Source organism: Neoarius graeffei, chromosome 8, assembly GCF_027579695.1.
Source record: "Neoarius graeffei isolate fNeoGra1 chromosome 8, fNeoGra1.pri, whole genome shotgun sequence".
NCBI classification, from domain to species: Eukaryota; Metazoa; Chordata; class Actinopteri; order Siluriformes; family Ariidae; genus Neoarius; species Neoarius graeffei.
This window is the reverse complement of record NC_083576.1, coordinates 9984372-9999219: the sequence shown is the minus strand read 5'-3', so window position 1 is coordinate 9999219 and position 14848 is coordinate 9984372. Positions and strand designations below refer to the sequence as shown.

The 14848-nt window shown below is 37.8% G+C and overlaps 1 protein-coding gene across 1 annotated transcript; it reads right to left on the bottom strand.

The window, feature by feature from the left end:
* Positions 1 to 2287: 2287 nt before the first annotated feature.
* On the bottom strand, positions 2288 to 6279 carry scocb (short coiled-coil protein b). The gene is made up of 4 exons (XM_060926835.1): positions 6189 to 6279; positions 5413 to 5482; positions 3648 to 3728; positions 2288 to 3079 (listed from the first exon to the last, which is right to left on the bottom strand). The coding sequence occupies exons 2-4, from the start codon at positions 5429 to 5431 to the stop codon at positions 2937 to 2939; spliced, it is 243 nt and encodes an 80-aa protein (XP_060782818.1). The 5' UTR covers positions 5432 to 5482; positions 6189 to 6279; the 3' UTR covers positions 2288 to 2936.
* Between the last annotated feature and the right edge of the window lie 8569 nt (positions 6280 to 14848).

The following is a 14848-nucleotide window of genomic DNA, read 5'->3' as shown; positions in this document are numbered from 1 at the left end:
TATTTGCAAATTATGGTGGAAAATAAGTATTTGGTCAATAACAAAAGTTCATCTCAATACTTTGTTATATACCCTTTGTTGGCAATGACAGAGGTCAAACGTTTTCTGTAAGTCTTCACAAGGTGTTCACACACTGTTGCTGGTATTTTGGCCCATTCCTCCATGCAGATCTCCTCTAGAGCAGTGATGTTTTGGGGCTGTCGCTGGGCAACACGGACTTTCAACTCCCTCCAAAGATTTTCTATGGGGTTGAGATCTGGAGACTGGCTAGGCCACTCCAGGACCTTGAAATGCTTCTTACGAAGCCACTCCTTCGTTGCCCGGGCGGTGTGTTTGGGATCATTGTCATGCTGAAAGACCCAGCCACGTTTCATCTTCAATGCCCTTGCTGATGGAAAGAGGTTTTCACTCAAAATCTCACGATACATGGCCCCATTCATTCTTTCCTTTACACGGATCAGTCGTCCTGGTCCCTCTGCAGAAAAACAGCCCCAAAGCATGATGTTTCCACCCCCATGCTTCACAGTAGGTACGGTATTCTTTGGATGCAACTCAGCATTCTTTCTCCTCCAAACACGACAAGTTGAGTTTTTACCAAAAAGTTCTATTTTGGTTTCATCTGACCATATGACATTCTCCCAATCCTCTTCTGGATCATCCAAATGCTCTCTAGCAAACTTCAGACGGGCCTGGACATGTACTGGCTTAAGCAGGGGGACACGTCTGGCACTGCAGGATTTGAGTCCCTGGCGGCGTAGTGCGTTACTGATGGTAGCCTTTGTTACTTTGGTCCCAGCTCTCTGCAGGTCATTCACTAGGTCCCCCCCGTGTGGTTCTGGGATTTTTGCTCACTGTTCTTGTGATCATTTTGACCCCACGGGGTGAGATCTTGCATGGAGCCCCAGATCGAGGGAGATTATCAGTGGTCTTGTATGTCTTCCATTTTCTAATAATTGCTCCCACAGTTGATTTCTTCACACCAAGCTGCTTACCTATTGCAGATTCAGTCTTCCCAGCCTTGTGCAGGTCTACAATTTTGTTTCTGGTGTCCTTTGACAGCTCTTTGGTCTTGGCCATAGTGGAGTTTGGAGTGTGACTGTTTGAGGTTGTGGACAGGTGTCTTTTATACTGATAACGAGTTCAAACAGGTGCCATTAATCCAGGTAACGAGTGGAGGACAGACGAGCCTCTTAAAGTTGTTACAGGTCTGTGAGAGCCAGAAATCTTGCTTGTTCGTAGGTGACCAAATACTTATTTTACCGAGGAATTTACCAATTAATTCATTAAAAATCCTACAATGTGATTTCCTGGATTCTTTCCCCCCATTCTGTCTCTCATAGTTGAAGTGTACCTATGATGAAAATTACAGGCCTCTCTCATCTTTTTAAGTGGGAGAACTTGTACAATTGGTGGCTGACTAAATACTTTATTGCCCCACTGTATATCTACACTAATTTTGTCCAAGAGAATGCACATTCACCTGTTCATACGTCATGTTCAGGAACAAACTAACGTTAATGGCGCTAAAATGCCTGGAGAGAACGCCGCTAGGATTGTCCGCTTTGCTTATACAGACTTCTCGTGCTGTAGGAAAAAATACACTGCTGTGTGTTCCATATGTAGAAGAACTATCGAGGAGACGACGGGGACAACCTCGAACTTCAATCGTCATTTGGCAAGACTCCACCCAGAGAAGGAAGTGACACGCTATGTTCATTGCTCTGTTGATAATGGGCGGGGCTTGCTTGCTGAGCGATGAACTAGCTAGTGTTAACCCTCTCTCATGTTATTTATCCTGTTGATAGTGGGTGGGGCTTTCTGAGCGATGAACAAGCTTTTTATCTGTAGCCTATTAACTAAAATGGCGCGGTCGAGCAGGAACGTTAGTCCAACACAGTAACAGAGACGCTTTCACATAAACGCAGCGACAGACACCGTCAAACTGTGCAGCTGGAGTCTTGTTCTCGGACTCGACTCGAAATTTTCTTTAATGACTTGAACACTGGTCCTGCTGGAAGAACAGATGTTTTTAGACACTTTTGTTTCATCCAGATCACAGGCGTTTTTATTTTCACACATAATTCATTTATTTTCACATGTAGGGCATGTGGATTCATATCTCTTCATTATATCATATAAATTTGCTTATAAAATGCCACGTTGATTTCTTTACTGTGCATTTTCAGGGCATTACATCATGAAAACCACCTGATGTTTATTTAAACCAAAAAATACAGTATAATCCACACACAAACACTATACTTCATATATTAAGAAGCACCAGAGATCAAAGGAAAATGTATTTATTAAAACAGGCACTAATAAAACCGAACAATGGTTAAACGTGACACAAACGTTAAATGCAGCTCAGAGAGAGATGTTGTGCGTCTACACAGCTGGAACGGAGGCCTGTTAAAACTCCTGAGTGAAAAGCACCAGGAGATCAGAAGTGTTATTTCCCTGAACAGAAGCACCTGAATAACTCACTTCGATTTATCAGGTTGCCTAAAACGCACGGTGGCGCACAGCAGTTTCACAGGCACATTCATCACCGCTGTGTTCTCGATTAAAAAATGAAATAAAATAGTTTTTAAAAAATTAAATATATACACACACACACAACAAAACGAAAGCCATCAATAAATTAACAGAACTAGTGTATTTAGCACAAGAATGTTTTAATACCTTGCCCTAACATAAGGCAAAAATGATAAATATATACATATAATTATATTTTATCCTCACGATCCTTAAACAACACCTAGCGTCGATAGAATACAACAGCTTCATGAATTAACGGGGTATTTTCAGTCATGTGATATTAAGAGCAGATAAAAAGCAACGTCGTAAACATAACGTGCAACAGTGGGATCTTATAGAACGCCAATACGTGGATGAAATAAACAGACTTAACGCGCTCTAGACGCCAGGGTCCGTTACTTCCGTTTGCTTTTGGAGTCAGTGGTCTGAAAGACGCTGGAGGCAGACATGAGGTTCTCGATGTACTGACCCAGAACTTGGTTCTCGGACTTGAGCTTGAGGTTTTCCTCTTTCACGGCGTCCACCCGTGCCGAGAGATCTGATCGAAAGAAAACGACAGATGAGAATTGTTTCACAGCTACTTGCATTTCAATATACAACCAAAAGTTTGTGCACACCTGACCAGGACAACCATATGCACCGTTTGAACATCCTATTCCGCATTTAGTAGCCATGTTACTAGATTTATGATCATTCAGCTCGGAGAGCTTAGTGAGGTCAGGCAGTGCACATCCCAGCTCATCCCACAGGTGTTCAGTGGAGCTGACTTCAGTCAGGGCTGAACACTCAAGTTCTTCCACTCTAAACTTAGCAAACCATGTCTTCATGACTTGCTTTGTGCACAGGAGCATTGTCATGCAGGAACAGATTTAGGCTTCGAAGGGAAATTGTAATGCTACAGCATACGGGTGTGACGGTCAGGTGTCCACATACTTCTGGCCATATGGTGCATGACGTCTAAACATTTGAAATTCTTTCAAAACCACTGACGCTCAGAGATGCACAGGGCTATTACATAACAGACTTATGTCACAAAGTATTAAAGGCTAATTTTATACTTGAATTGGCTTTTAACTCAACCATTGAATCCAGTGATGACGTTTTACCCTCCAGAGTGTTCTGCAGCTCCAGCACCTGATTTATGAGCCTCGTTTTCTCCTCCAACTCCACCTGATTTTCCAGGTCACCTGAAAAACAGAGCATCTTTGAGAACAGAATGATGTCTTACATCCTGTATGTAATGCCCTGAGAAGTATTTACGGACATTCTAATTTCGTCATCTTGTGTTTAATTCATTTACCAGCTGGGAGGTCCGTATCGTGAAATACTGTGATTGAGGTCTTGAAAGTACTGACCAAGTACAAGGTCAGTATTCAAGGCCGAGGTCACGGTATTTCACCATACGGACTGACCTTAAGCTGGTAAATAATATATTTATTTTTTTCTTTACCAAATTCTAACAGAAAACGAGAGTGCCCAAAAGGGAAAACCGAGCCGAGCCGCCATTTTGAATCCTCATTCACGGCTGTAATGCAAATGGCTTCCTCCTCGGTATACAAGTGCACTTCCATGGCAGGAAAAAAAAAAACTACATTTTGCCGCCCACATAGTCCCCTATTTATACAAATAGGAGTCATTCAGAATTCAGCCATATTTTTGCTCGGCGTTAGCAACAGTTACAGGTTTTTAGCTTTCTCCTGAAATGTTTTATTTTATTGTTTCTTCCTCAGGGTAGTAAAACTCGCTTTTGCTGTGAAGACTGTCGTTATCGCCATCCATGATAAAAATCTTATAAAAAGATAAATGTTGACAAAAATTGCTACTATGTTTGTTGTTGTTATGAACAAGCGAGTCACCAGAGGTCCATAACCGGGGTCCGTAACTGGGGTCCATACCGTAGGATACAGACCCACTCGCCAGCCAATCAGAGCGCAAGATTTGATGAAAACCACACCACGAAAAAAAATAATGTATATTATTATCCATACAGGACACTTTTTCAATGGAATAAAAAAAAAAACACGTGTTCTATTTCCTTCTAGCGGGTTTCGTTCATTTGGTTTGACAGCATGCAATATCGTTAGCATATCGCTTATCCTACGTGTATTACATCACTCTAGTCTACCCAATGCAGAATGAGCTTTGAATATGGTTTACGATATTGCACGGTTGTCAAGGCAACATGACATCACATGTCGGAGATGTAAAACTTCCGCACTCGTGAGCGACTGGGACAATTTGTGAACAAACATGGCTGCCGGGTTTGCTTCATTAAAGACGGAAGATTTTGAGAGAATTTTGAAAGCGAAAGATGCGTTGAACACCTGAAAGGAATGTGTCTGTATAATAATAATTTTTTGTGGTATATCAGATATATTCCATTCAGCTACTCGTCTTCAACTCATTTAATATCATGCTAATAGATCTGATATACCATTCAACGCCAGCCAATATTATTTAAATATAATATACTTAATAACGGGCGGCACGGTGGTGTAGTGGTTAGCGCTGTCGCCTCACAGCAAGAAGGTCCGGGTTCGAGCCCCGTGGCCGGCGAGGGCCTTTCTGTGTGGAGTTTGCATGTTCTCCCCGTGTCCGCGTGGGTTTCCTCCGGGTGCTCCGGTTTCCCCCACAGTCCAAAGACATGCAGGTTAGGTTAACTGGTGACTCTAAATTGACCGTAGGTGTGAATGTGAGTGTGAATGGTTGTCTGTGTCTATGTGTCAGCCCTGTGATGACCGGGCGACTTGTCCAGGGTGTACCCCGCCTTTCGCCCATAGTCAGCTGGGATAGGCTCCAGCTTGCCTGCGACCCTGTAGAAGGATAAAGCGGCTAGAGATAATGAGATGAGATACTTAATAACTGTCCTACCATCCACATCAGAGTTCATGGTGAAATAATCGTCTTCCTTTTTGGGATGCAGGGCTGCGGCTCTGGTGCACTGGCAATTAAACAAAAGATTAATTCATTCATTCTATTAATCAATTTATTCATTTTAATATTAATTAGTTGATTAATTAAGTATGCAATATTGCAAACCATGACTAGTGGAAATACCTACTGAGCATAATTATTCAGCTAGTGAATACATTAAAAGACAACTTTTAATAATAAAAGTAGGTTGGTTTGTAAAAGCTGTCATTTGATTTCAGTTTGCAAGCTAAATCACTAAACAAACATGCTAACTGTTAAACGTCCAGATTTCCTGCTCTGGGATTGGTTACTCGACTTATTTGACTACTCAATATCCAATAAGAGGACAGCTCCTGATATGATCTGCCAATCGTACCGCAGGAGGCGGGATTTCTCGTAAAATAATTACAAGGTGAAAAAAAAATAACGTAATTTTATTCAAACAAAACAAATAACATGGATAGCTGATTTTAGGATATAAATAATATAATAATGATGATGATGATGATGATAATAATAAAAGGGAAAAGCAGTTCCTATGCTCATCTCTGAACAATTTGCATCCAGCTAATCGCTAACACAAGCTAACTAGCTAGCCGAGAGCAGAATGACGTCAACAGCTGCCCTGATAAACAGCGTGTGAGGAAGTTTTATCACTAATACATAGAAACAAACATGTTCAGGCTTAAATACTGGGATTTAAAAAAAATAACCTTTAAAACATTCACACTCACCAAATCAAGAGATTCAAATGGGTCAGACGGTGTCTGATCAGAGGTTCAGGATGCTCCTCAGGATTAAAACAGGGTTGCCAGTTGCTTCATAAACAAACATCTGAGGTTCCTCCCAAACCCTACAGTCCAGAGGATCTCCAGTAAAGTAGAGTAGCTAAATTTTCACAATATTTCAGAGTAACACTATACAATACATCAGTAATAAAGCATTATTTAAATTATACACTTATCCTAGATAGTTCTTTAACGGTTATAAAACATTTAAGTAATAAACACTTTGGGAGCTGCGCTGTGGGAAAATAATCAACGTCTCATCTCATCTCATTATCTCTAGCCGCTTTATCCTGTTCTACAGGGTCGCAGGCAAGCTGGAGCCTATCCCAGCTGACTACGGGCGAAAGGCGGGGTACACCCTGGACAAGTCGCCAGGTCATCACAGGGCTGACACATAGACACAGACAACCATTCACACTCACATTCACACCTACGGTCAATTTAGAGTCACCAGTTAACCTAACCTGCATGTCTTTGGACTGTGGGGGAAACCGGAGCACCCGGAGGAAACCCACGCGGACACGGGGAGAACATGCAAACTCCACACAGAAAGGCCCTCGCCGGCCACGGGGCTCGAACCCAGGACCTTCTTGCTGTGAGGCGACAGCGCTAACCACTACACCACCGTGCTGCCCAATAATCAACGTATCCCAAAATACTTTATTCCTGTTATACCACAGCAATTTGTCATCAATTACATTCCAGGACATCATGTCATACTTTAATCCATGTAATGCTGTAGAACTTCCCAACAAGACACGTTAGTTCCTGTGATCATTTCCATTATCACTGCTATAAACAGTTGTTTCTTCACCGTTCCATTGTGAAGTGTAATAAGAAGAACTCAACTTGTTTTTTTCGCAGTGCGGTTTCCATCAAATCATGTGCTCTGATTGGCTGGCGAGCGGGTCCATGTCCTACAATACAGACCCCGGTTATGGACCTCTGGCGACTCGCTCGTTCACAACAACAACATAGTAGCATTTTTTTGTTAACATTTATCTTTTTTATAAGATTTTATAAGGCCCAGAGGGCCTCAGTCCGTACTTTCAAGACCTCGGTCACGGTATTTCATGATACGGACCTCCCAGTTGGTAAATAACATATCTCATCTCATCTCATTATCTCTAGCCGCTTTATCCTGTTCTACAGGGTCGCAGGCAAGCTGGAGCCTATCCCAGCTGACTACGGGCGAAAGGCGGGGTACACCCTGGACAAGTCGCCAGGTCATCACAGGGCTGACACATAGACACAGACAACCATTCACACTCCCATTCACACCTACGGTCAATTTAGAGTCACCAGTTAACCTAACCTGCATGTCTTTGGACTGTGGGGGAAACCGGAGCACCCGGAGGAAACCCACGCGGACACGGGGAGAACATGCAAACTCCGCATAGAAAGGCCCTCGCCGGCCACAGGGCTCGAACCCGGACCTTCTTGCTGTGAAGTGACAGCGCTAAGCGCCGTGCCGCCCCTACAAAAAAAATCAAACAAACAAAACTAAACACTAAAAAATACAGCATTCCAAAATAACGGGCGGCACGGTGGTGTAGTGGTTAGCGCTGTCACCTCACAGCAAGAAGGTCCGGGTTCGAGCCCCGTGGCCGGCGAGGGCCTTTCTGTGCGGAGTTTGCATGTTCTCCCTGTGTCCGCGTGGGTTTCCTCCGGGTGCTCCGGTTTCCCCCACAGTCCAAAGACATGCAGGTTAGGTTAACTGGTGACTCTAAATTGAGCGTAGGTGTGAATGTGAGTGTGAATGGTTGTCTGTGTCTATGTGTCAGCCCTGTGATGACCTGGCGACTTGTCCAGGGTGTACCCTGCCTTTCGCCCGTAGTCAGCTGGGATAGGCTCCAGCTTGCCTGCGACCCTGTAGAACAGGATAAAGCGGCTACAGATAATGAGATGAGATGAGATTCCAAAATAACCAGCGAACACTGTTGGATTTGCTCTTCTGACCTCGCTTCAGCTGTTTTCAGCACAGGGGATACAAGGATACAGCGTCAAATAGTCATAGTAAGTGAAGCCAAGAACCAATGGAACAGCGCAATAATGATGTTGAATCTAAATTGTATCGCTTTATTATATCACACCATTCCATTGGTTCTCGTTATGGTTCTAGCCAAACGACAATGAGCTCACATATTACAAAAAATGGTGCCAGTATTTGTAAAAACCAAACACGCTCTGATGATTGGGAACAATGAAAATTTGGAAGAAGAAAAAAAAAGATTCGCTATGACAAGAAGTTCAAGGCAACTTGGTCATCGGATCATCCAGCATCAAAGCATCGAGGCAAGGTGAGAAGCAGCATTTTGTGAAGTACGTCGGTCCAATTTCTTGGTCAATTTTCTTCAAATATGGCAGTCAGAATGCAGGAGAATGCACCATTTTACACTTTTTTTTTTTTTAATTTTCCAAGGGGTCATGCCACTCAGGAACCCCCTAGAAGGGCGCGACTGTGTCATGCAATCTGACCTACCGCTTTTCATTCTCAGGAAGCCGGCAAGTATGAATATGTTTTCTTTTTATTAAAATGGCTCCATTTTGCGCTTGAATGAATAACAGAATTGAAAATAACAGGGTTGAGTTTTTAAGCAAAGAACTAACAAATACAAGCATAAAATTGCATTGATGCTAAAACCATTATCATGATTTACTTATTAGTTGATTGTTTTATTCATAATACTTCACTTTAAGTCTATAATTTGACCACAGTGATTGTACTTTTAAAGTGACATCATCAGTCAGTTCAACAGTTCAACGAAATCATTAAGAAATAAAGAAAAAAGACGAGGAAACCTGATTTTCTTCTTCTCAGGATCTTCAGAAAATTTGGAGCTTCCTATTGAATGTAATATTCTAAAGGGGTGGATATGTTCAAGAAACATGGTTAAAGGTCATAGGCAAAGGTTTTAAATTTATGCACATTTGAAACTTTATATGTTAAAAAAACCCTCTGTAATTTTCTTCTGGTCCCAAGAAGTATTGTTAATAAGTAATAATTAAAATAAGTTAGCGCGGATCGCGGCGAATTTCTGCTCGGCGATTTTCGTGACCACTCGGCACGAGACGTCATTCAAGACAAACAAATCGCTTGAGTTGAGTCCACTTCCGTTTATTTGCATTGCTGTTCGGCTTGAGTGCAGACGTGCGTTCAGGAATTTCCAAAGAAAAAAACATGCCTTATTGTTGTGCAGTGAACTGTAACCGGTTCAGGAAGAAGTTTTTACCTTTTTCCGAGAGAGGTGAAGAGGCAGATAGAGTGGATTGGCTTTTTCCGAGAGAGGAGACGAGGCGGAGAGAGTGGATTGTGCGCGTGAAACAAAATCAAGCAGTCAAAGAAGAAACGGAGCAGCAACGCTCAAGCAAAAAGGAGAAGATTGGAGGTAAACATTTTTACTTTTGCTTGCAATTGACAAGTCAAGAATCCTGAGGGATCCTGTACAATCATTGTGGAAATGAGACAAAGGGATATTTCCTCGCTTAGAGTCGGCTATAAATAGTATAATGCCGCGGATGGCAGGCTAACGTGGCCTACCGGCGCACTGTCCAGTAATCGTTCCCTAGATCCACTAGGGAGGGCGGTTTAATTATTCTTCAAAAGGGCTCTTATTTAGTATTATGACGAAAGTAGGAATTTATCATCACTACCAGGATAAATCGTTTGGGCGCGAGTCTTGTTGAGGTCCGGGGTCACCGCGATCAGAGTCGGCCGAGTCGCTGTCCGATTCCGAGGCCGCACGGTCAAACCAGTGAGCCACATTCACTGATTGCTTTGCAACGCCCATAGGGTCATACATATACGGTTTCACCTCTCGATATTCAATTTGGAGAGTTCCTACTTCAAAATCGCTATCGCTTTCAGACATTTTACACGACCAAAGTCCGTACACGTGTGCTCGGTTCGCAGGTAAACGCAGAACTGCTCTCAGTCTGTTTGACTTAAATGACGTCACGACGACGGGCCCCTGGCGGTGACCGTGCACATAAGTGAGATGTAAACAAACCTTCGGAAATTGTGCAAACCAGTATATTTTAACCGTTTTATTCAATTTTAGGGTGCACATTAGACACCAGGAAGATTGAATTCGCTTTTTGGGTCGTTCTTCTAGACAATAAAGTCGATATTCTACGTTTCACCTCCGACCCTTGCCTATGACTTTTAAGGAAATGTTTTGGGACATTTTTTCATAACTTCATAACAATTCAGTGATTCGATATCATCTGATATTACATGGATTTGTTAAAATTAAGTATATTAATGTTTTGAAGCATTTTAACGATGTTATGTAGTGACAGTGGGCTGGGGAAGGCAAAAATGCTGTTTATCAAAGTGCTGTAGGTTTTCTTAATGTTTTAGGTCAGGGCTTTTCAAAGTGTGGGGCGCGCCTCCCCTAGGGGGCGCCAGAGTTCTTCGGGGGGGCGCAACGTGAGGAAAAATAAACCAGAATAAGTTACTATTGCGGACATTTAGCGAACTTCAGTTAGCCTTTATTTATTTACAATAAATAAATAAAAATCAACTTTACTTTTGATCCATTTATTATCCACACCCATCCACCTCTTTTTTTTTTTGGACAGTTATCTAATCATAGTAGTTAGCGCTGTTGCCTCACAGCAAGAAGGTCCTGGGTTCGAGCCCCGTGGCCGGCGAGGGCCTTTCTGTGCGGAGTTTGCATGTTCTCCCCGTGTCCGCGTGGGTTTCCTCCGGGTGCTCCGGTTTCCCCCACAGTCCAAAGACATGCAGGTTAGGTTAACTGGTGACTCTAAATTGACCGTAGGTGTGAATGTGAGTGTGAATGGTTGTCTGTGTCTATGTGTCAGCCCTGTGATGACCTGGCGACTTGTCCAGGGTGTACCCCGCCTTTCGCCCGTAGTCAGCTGGGATAGGCTCCAGCTTGCCTGCGACCCTGTAGAAGGATAAAGCGGCTAGAGATAATGAGATGAGAAGTTACTATTGCAGACATTTACTGTAGCGAACTTCAGCTAGCCTTTGCCAGAGACAAAATGGATCAATTTTTAGTACCTAAAGCTACAGTGAGTGAGGAGACAGAGTCTGGGCCAAGTAAAAAAAAAGAAGGAAGATGACCACGATTATTTAAAGTTTGGATTTTCATGGACTGGATCTGAAGATGCTCCACTGCCACAGTGTGTTGTCTGCCAAGAGGTGCTAGCTAATGATGATATGAGATGTTTAAAATGTGTAAAACAAGATGTTTTTTTTTTTTAAAGCACAGATGTTTAAAATGTGTAAAAAAAAAGTTTTAAAAAATCACAGATGTTTAAAATGTGTAAAAAAAAGATGTTTTAAAAAAGCACAGATGTTTAAAATGTGTAAAAAAGATGTTTTAAAGAGCACAGATGTTTAAAATGTGTAAAAAAGATGTTTTAAAAAGCACAGATGTTTAAAATGTGTAAAAAAAAGATGTTTTAAAAAGCACAGATGTTTAAAATGTGTAAAAAAAAAGATGTTTTGAAAAAGCACAGATGTTTAAAATGTGTAAAAAAGATGTTTTAAAAATCACAGATGTTTAAAATGTGTAAAAAAAAGTTTTAAAAAGCACAGATGTTTAAAATGTGTAAAAAAAAGTTTTAAAAAAGCACAGATGTTTAAAATGTGTAAAAATGTTTTAAAAAGTGCAGATGTTTAAAATGTGTAAAAAAAAGATGTTTTAAAAAGCACAGATGTTTAAAATGTGTATAAAAATGTTTTAAAAAGCACAGATGTTTAAAATGTGTAAAAAAAGATGTTTTAAAAAGCACAGATGTTTAAAATGTGTAAAAAAGATGTTTTAAAAAAGCACAGATGTTTAAAATGTGTAAAAAAGATGTTTTAAAAATCACAGATGTTTAAAATGTGTAAAAAAAGATGTTTTAAAAAGCACAGATGTTTAAAATGTGTAAAAAAAGATGTTTTAAAAAGCACAGATGTTTAAAATGTGTAAAAAAGATGTTTTAAAAAGCACAGATGTTTAAAATGTGTAAAAAAATGTTTTAAAAAGCACAGATGTTTAAAATGTGTAAAAAAAAAGTTTTAAAAAAGCACAGATGTTTAAAATGTGTAAAAAATGTTTTAAAAAGTGCAGATGTTTAAAATGTGTAAAAAAAAGATGTTTTAAAAAGCACAGATGTTTAAAATGTGTATAAAAATGTTTTAAAAAGCACAGATGTTTAAAATGTGTAAAAAATGTTTTAAAAAGTGCAGATGTTTAAAATGTGTAAAAAAAGATGTTTTAAAAAGCACAGATGTTTAAAATGTGTAAAAAGATGTTTTAAAAAGCACAGATGTTTAAAATGTGTAAAAAAAAATGTTTTAAAAAGCACAGATGTTTAAAATGTGTAAAAAAAAGTTTTAAAAAAGCACAGATGTTTAAAATGTGTAAAAAAATGTTTTAAAAAGTGCAGATGTTTAAAATGTGTAAAAAAAAAGATGTTTTAAAAAGCACAGATGTTTAAAATGTGTATAAAAATGTTTTAAAAAGCACAGATGTTTAAAATGTGTAAAAAATGTTTTAAAAAGTGCAGATGTTTAAAATGTGTAAAAAAAGATGTTTTAAAAAGCACAGATGTTTAAAATGTGTATAAAAATGTTTTAAAAAGCACAGATGTTTAAAATGTGTAAAAAAATGTTTTAAAAAGCACAGATGTTTAAAATGTGTAAAAAAAAGTTTTAAAAAAGCACAGATGTTTAAAATGTGTAAAAAATGTTTTAAAAAGCACAGATGTTTAAAATGTGTAAAAAAAAAAAGATGTTTTAAAAAGCACAGATGTTTAAAATGTGTAAAAAGATGTTTTAAAAAGCACAGATGTTTAAAATGTGTAAAAAATGTTTTAAAAAGCACAGATGTTTAAAATGTGTAAAAAAAAGTTTTAAAAAAGCACAGATGTTTAAAATGTGTAAAAAAATGTTTTTAAAAGCACAGATGTTTAAAATGTGTAAAAAATGTTTTAAAAAGTACAGATGTTTAAAATCTGTAAAAAATGTTTTTAAAAGCACAGATGTTTAAAATGTGTAAAAATGTTTTAAAAAGTACAGATGTTTAAAATGTGTAAAAAAGATGTTTTAAAAAGCACAGATGTTTAAAATGTGTATAAAAATGTTTTAAAAAGCACAGATGTTTAAAATGTGTAAAAAATGTTTTAAAAGCACAGATGTTTAAAATGTGTAAAAAAAAGTTTTTAAAAAGCACAGATGTTTAAAATGTGTAAAAAAAAGATGTTTTAAAAAGCACAGATGTTTAAAATGTGTAAAAAAGATGTTTTAAAAAGCACAGATGTTTAAAATGTGTAAAAAATGTTTTAAAAGCACAGATGTTTAAAATGTGTAAAAAATGTTTTAAAAAAGCACAGATGTTTAAAATGTGTAAAAAATGTTTTTAAAAGCACAGATGTTTAAAATGTGTAAAAAAAAAAGTTTTAAAAAAGCACAGATGTTTAAAATGTGTAAAAAATGTTTTAAAAAGTGCAGATGTTTAAAATGTGTAAAAAAAAAGATGTTTTAAAAAGCACAGATGTTTAAAATGTGTATAAAAATGTTTTAAAAAGCACAGATGTTTAAAATGTGTAAAAAATGTTTTAAAAAGTGCAGATGTTTAAAATGTGTAAAAAAAGATGTTTTAAAAAGCACAGATGTTTAAAATGTGTAAAAAGATGTTTTAAAAAGCACAGATGTTTAAAATGTGTAAAAAAATGTTTTAAAAAGCACAGATGTTTAAAATGTGTAAAAAAAAGTTTTAAAAAAGCACAGATGTTTAAAATGTGTAAAAAATGTTTTAAAAAGTGCAGATGTTTAAAATGTGTAAAAAAAAAAGATGTTTTAAAAAGCACAGATGTTTAAAATGTGTATAAAAATGTTTTAAAAAGCACAGATGTTTAAAATGTGTAAAAAATGTTTTAAAAAGTGCAGATGTTTAAAATGTGTAAAAAAAGATGTTTTAAAAAGCACAGATGTTTAAAATGTGTATAAAAATGTTTTAAAAAGCACAGATGTTTAAAATGTGTAAAAAAAAATGTTTTAAAAAGCACAGATGTTTAAAATGTGTAAAAAAAAGTTTTAAAAAAGCACAGATGTTTAAAATGTGTAAAAAATGTTTTAAAAAGCACAGATGTTTAAAATGTGTAAAAAAAAAGATGTTTTAAAAAGCACAGATGTTTAAAATGTGTAAAAAGATGTTTTAAAAAGCACAGATGTTTAAAATGTGTAAAAAATGTTTTAAAAAGCACAGATGTTTAAAATGTGTAAAAAAAAGTTTTAAAAAAGCACAGATGTTTAAAATGTATAAAAAAGTTTTAAAAAGCACAGATGTTTAAAATGTGTAAAAAATATTTTAAAAAAGCACAGATGTTTAAAATGTGTAAAAAAAAAAGTTTTTAAAAAGCACAGATGTTTAAAATGTATAAAAAAGTTTTAAAAAGCACAGATGTTTAAAATGTGTATAAAAATGTTTTAAAAAAGCACAGATGTTTAAAATGTGTAAAAAAAATATGTTTTAAAAAGCACAGATGTTTAAAATGTGTATAAAAATGTTTTAAAAAAGCACAATGTTTAAAATGTGTATAAAAATGTTTTAAAAAGCACAGATGTTTAAAATGTGTAAAAGAAA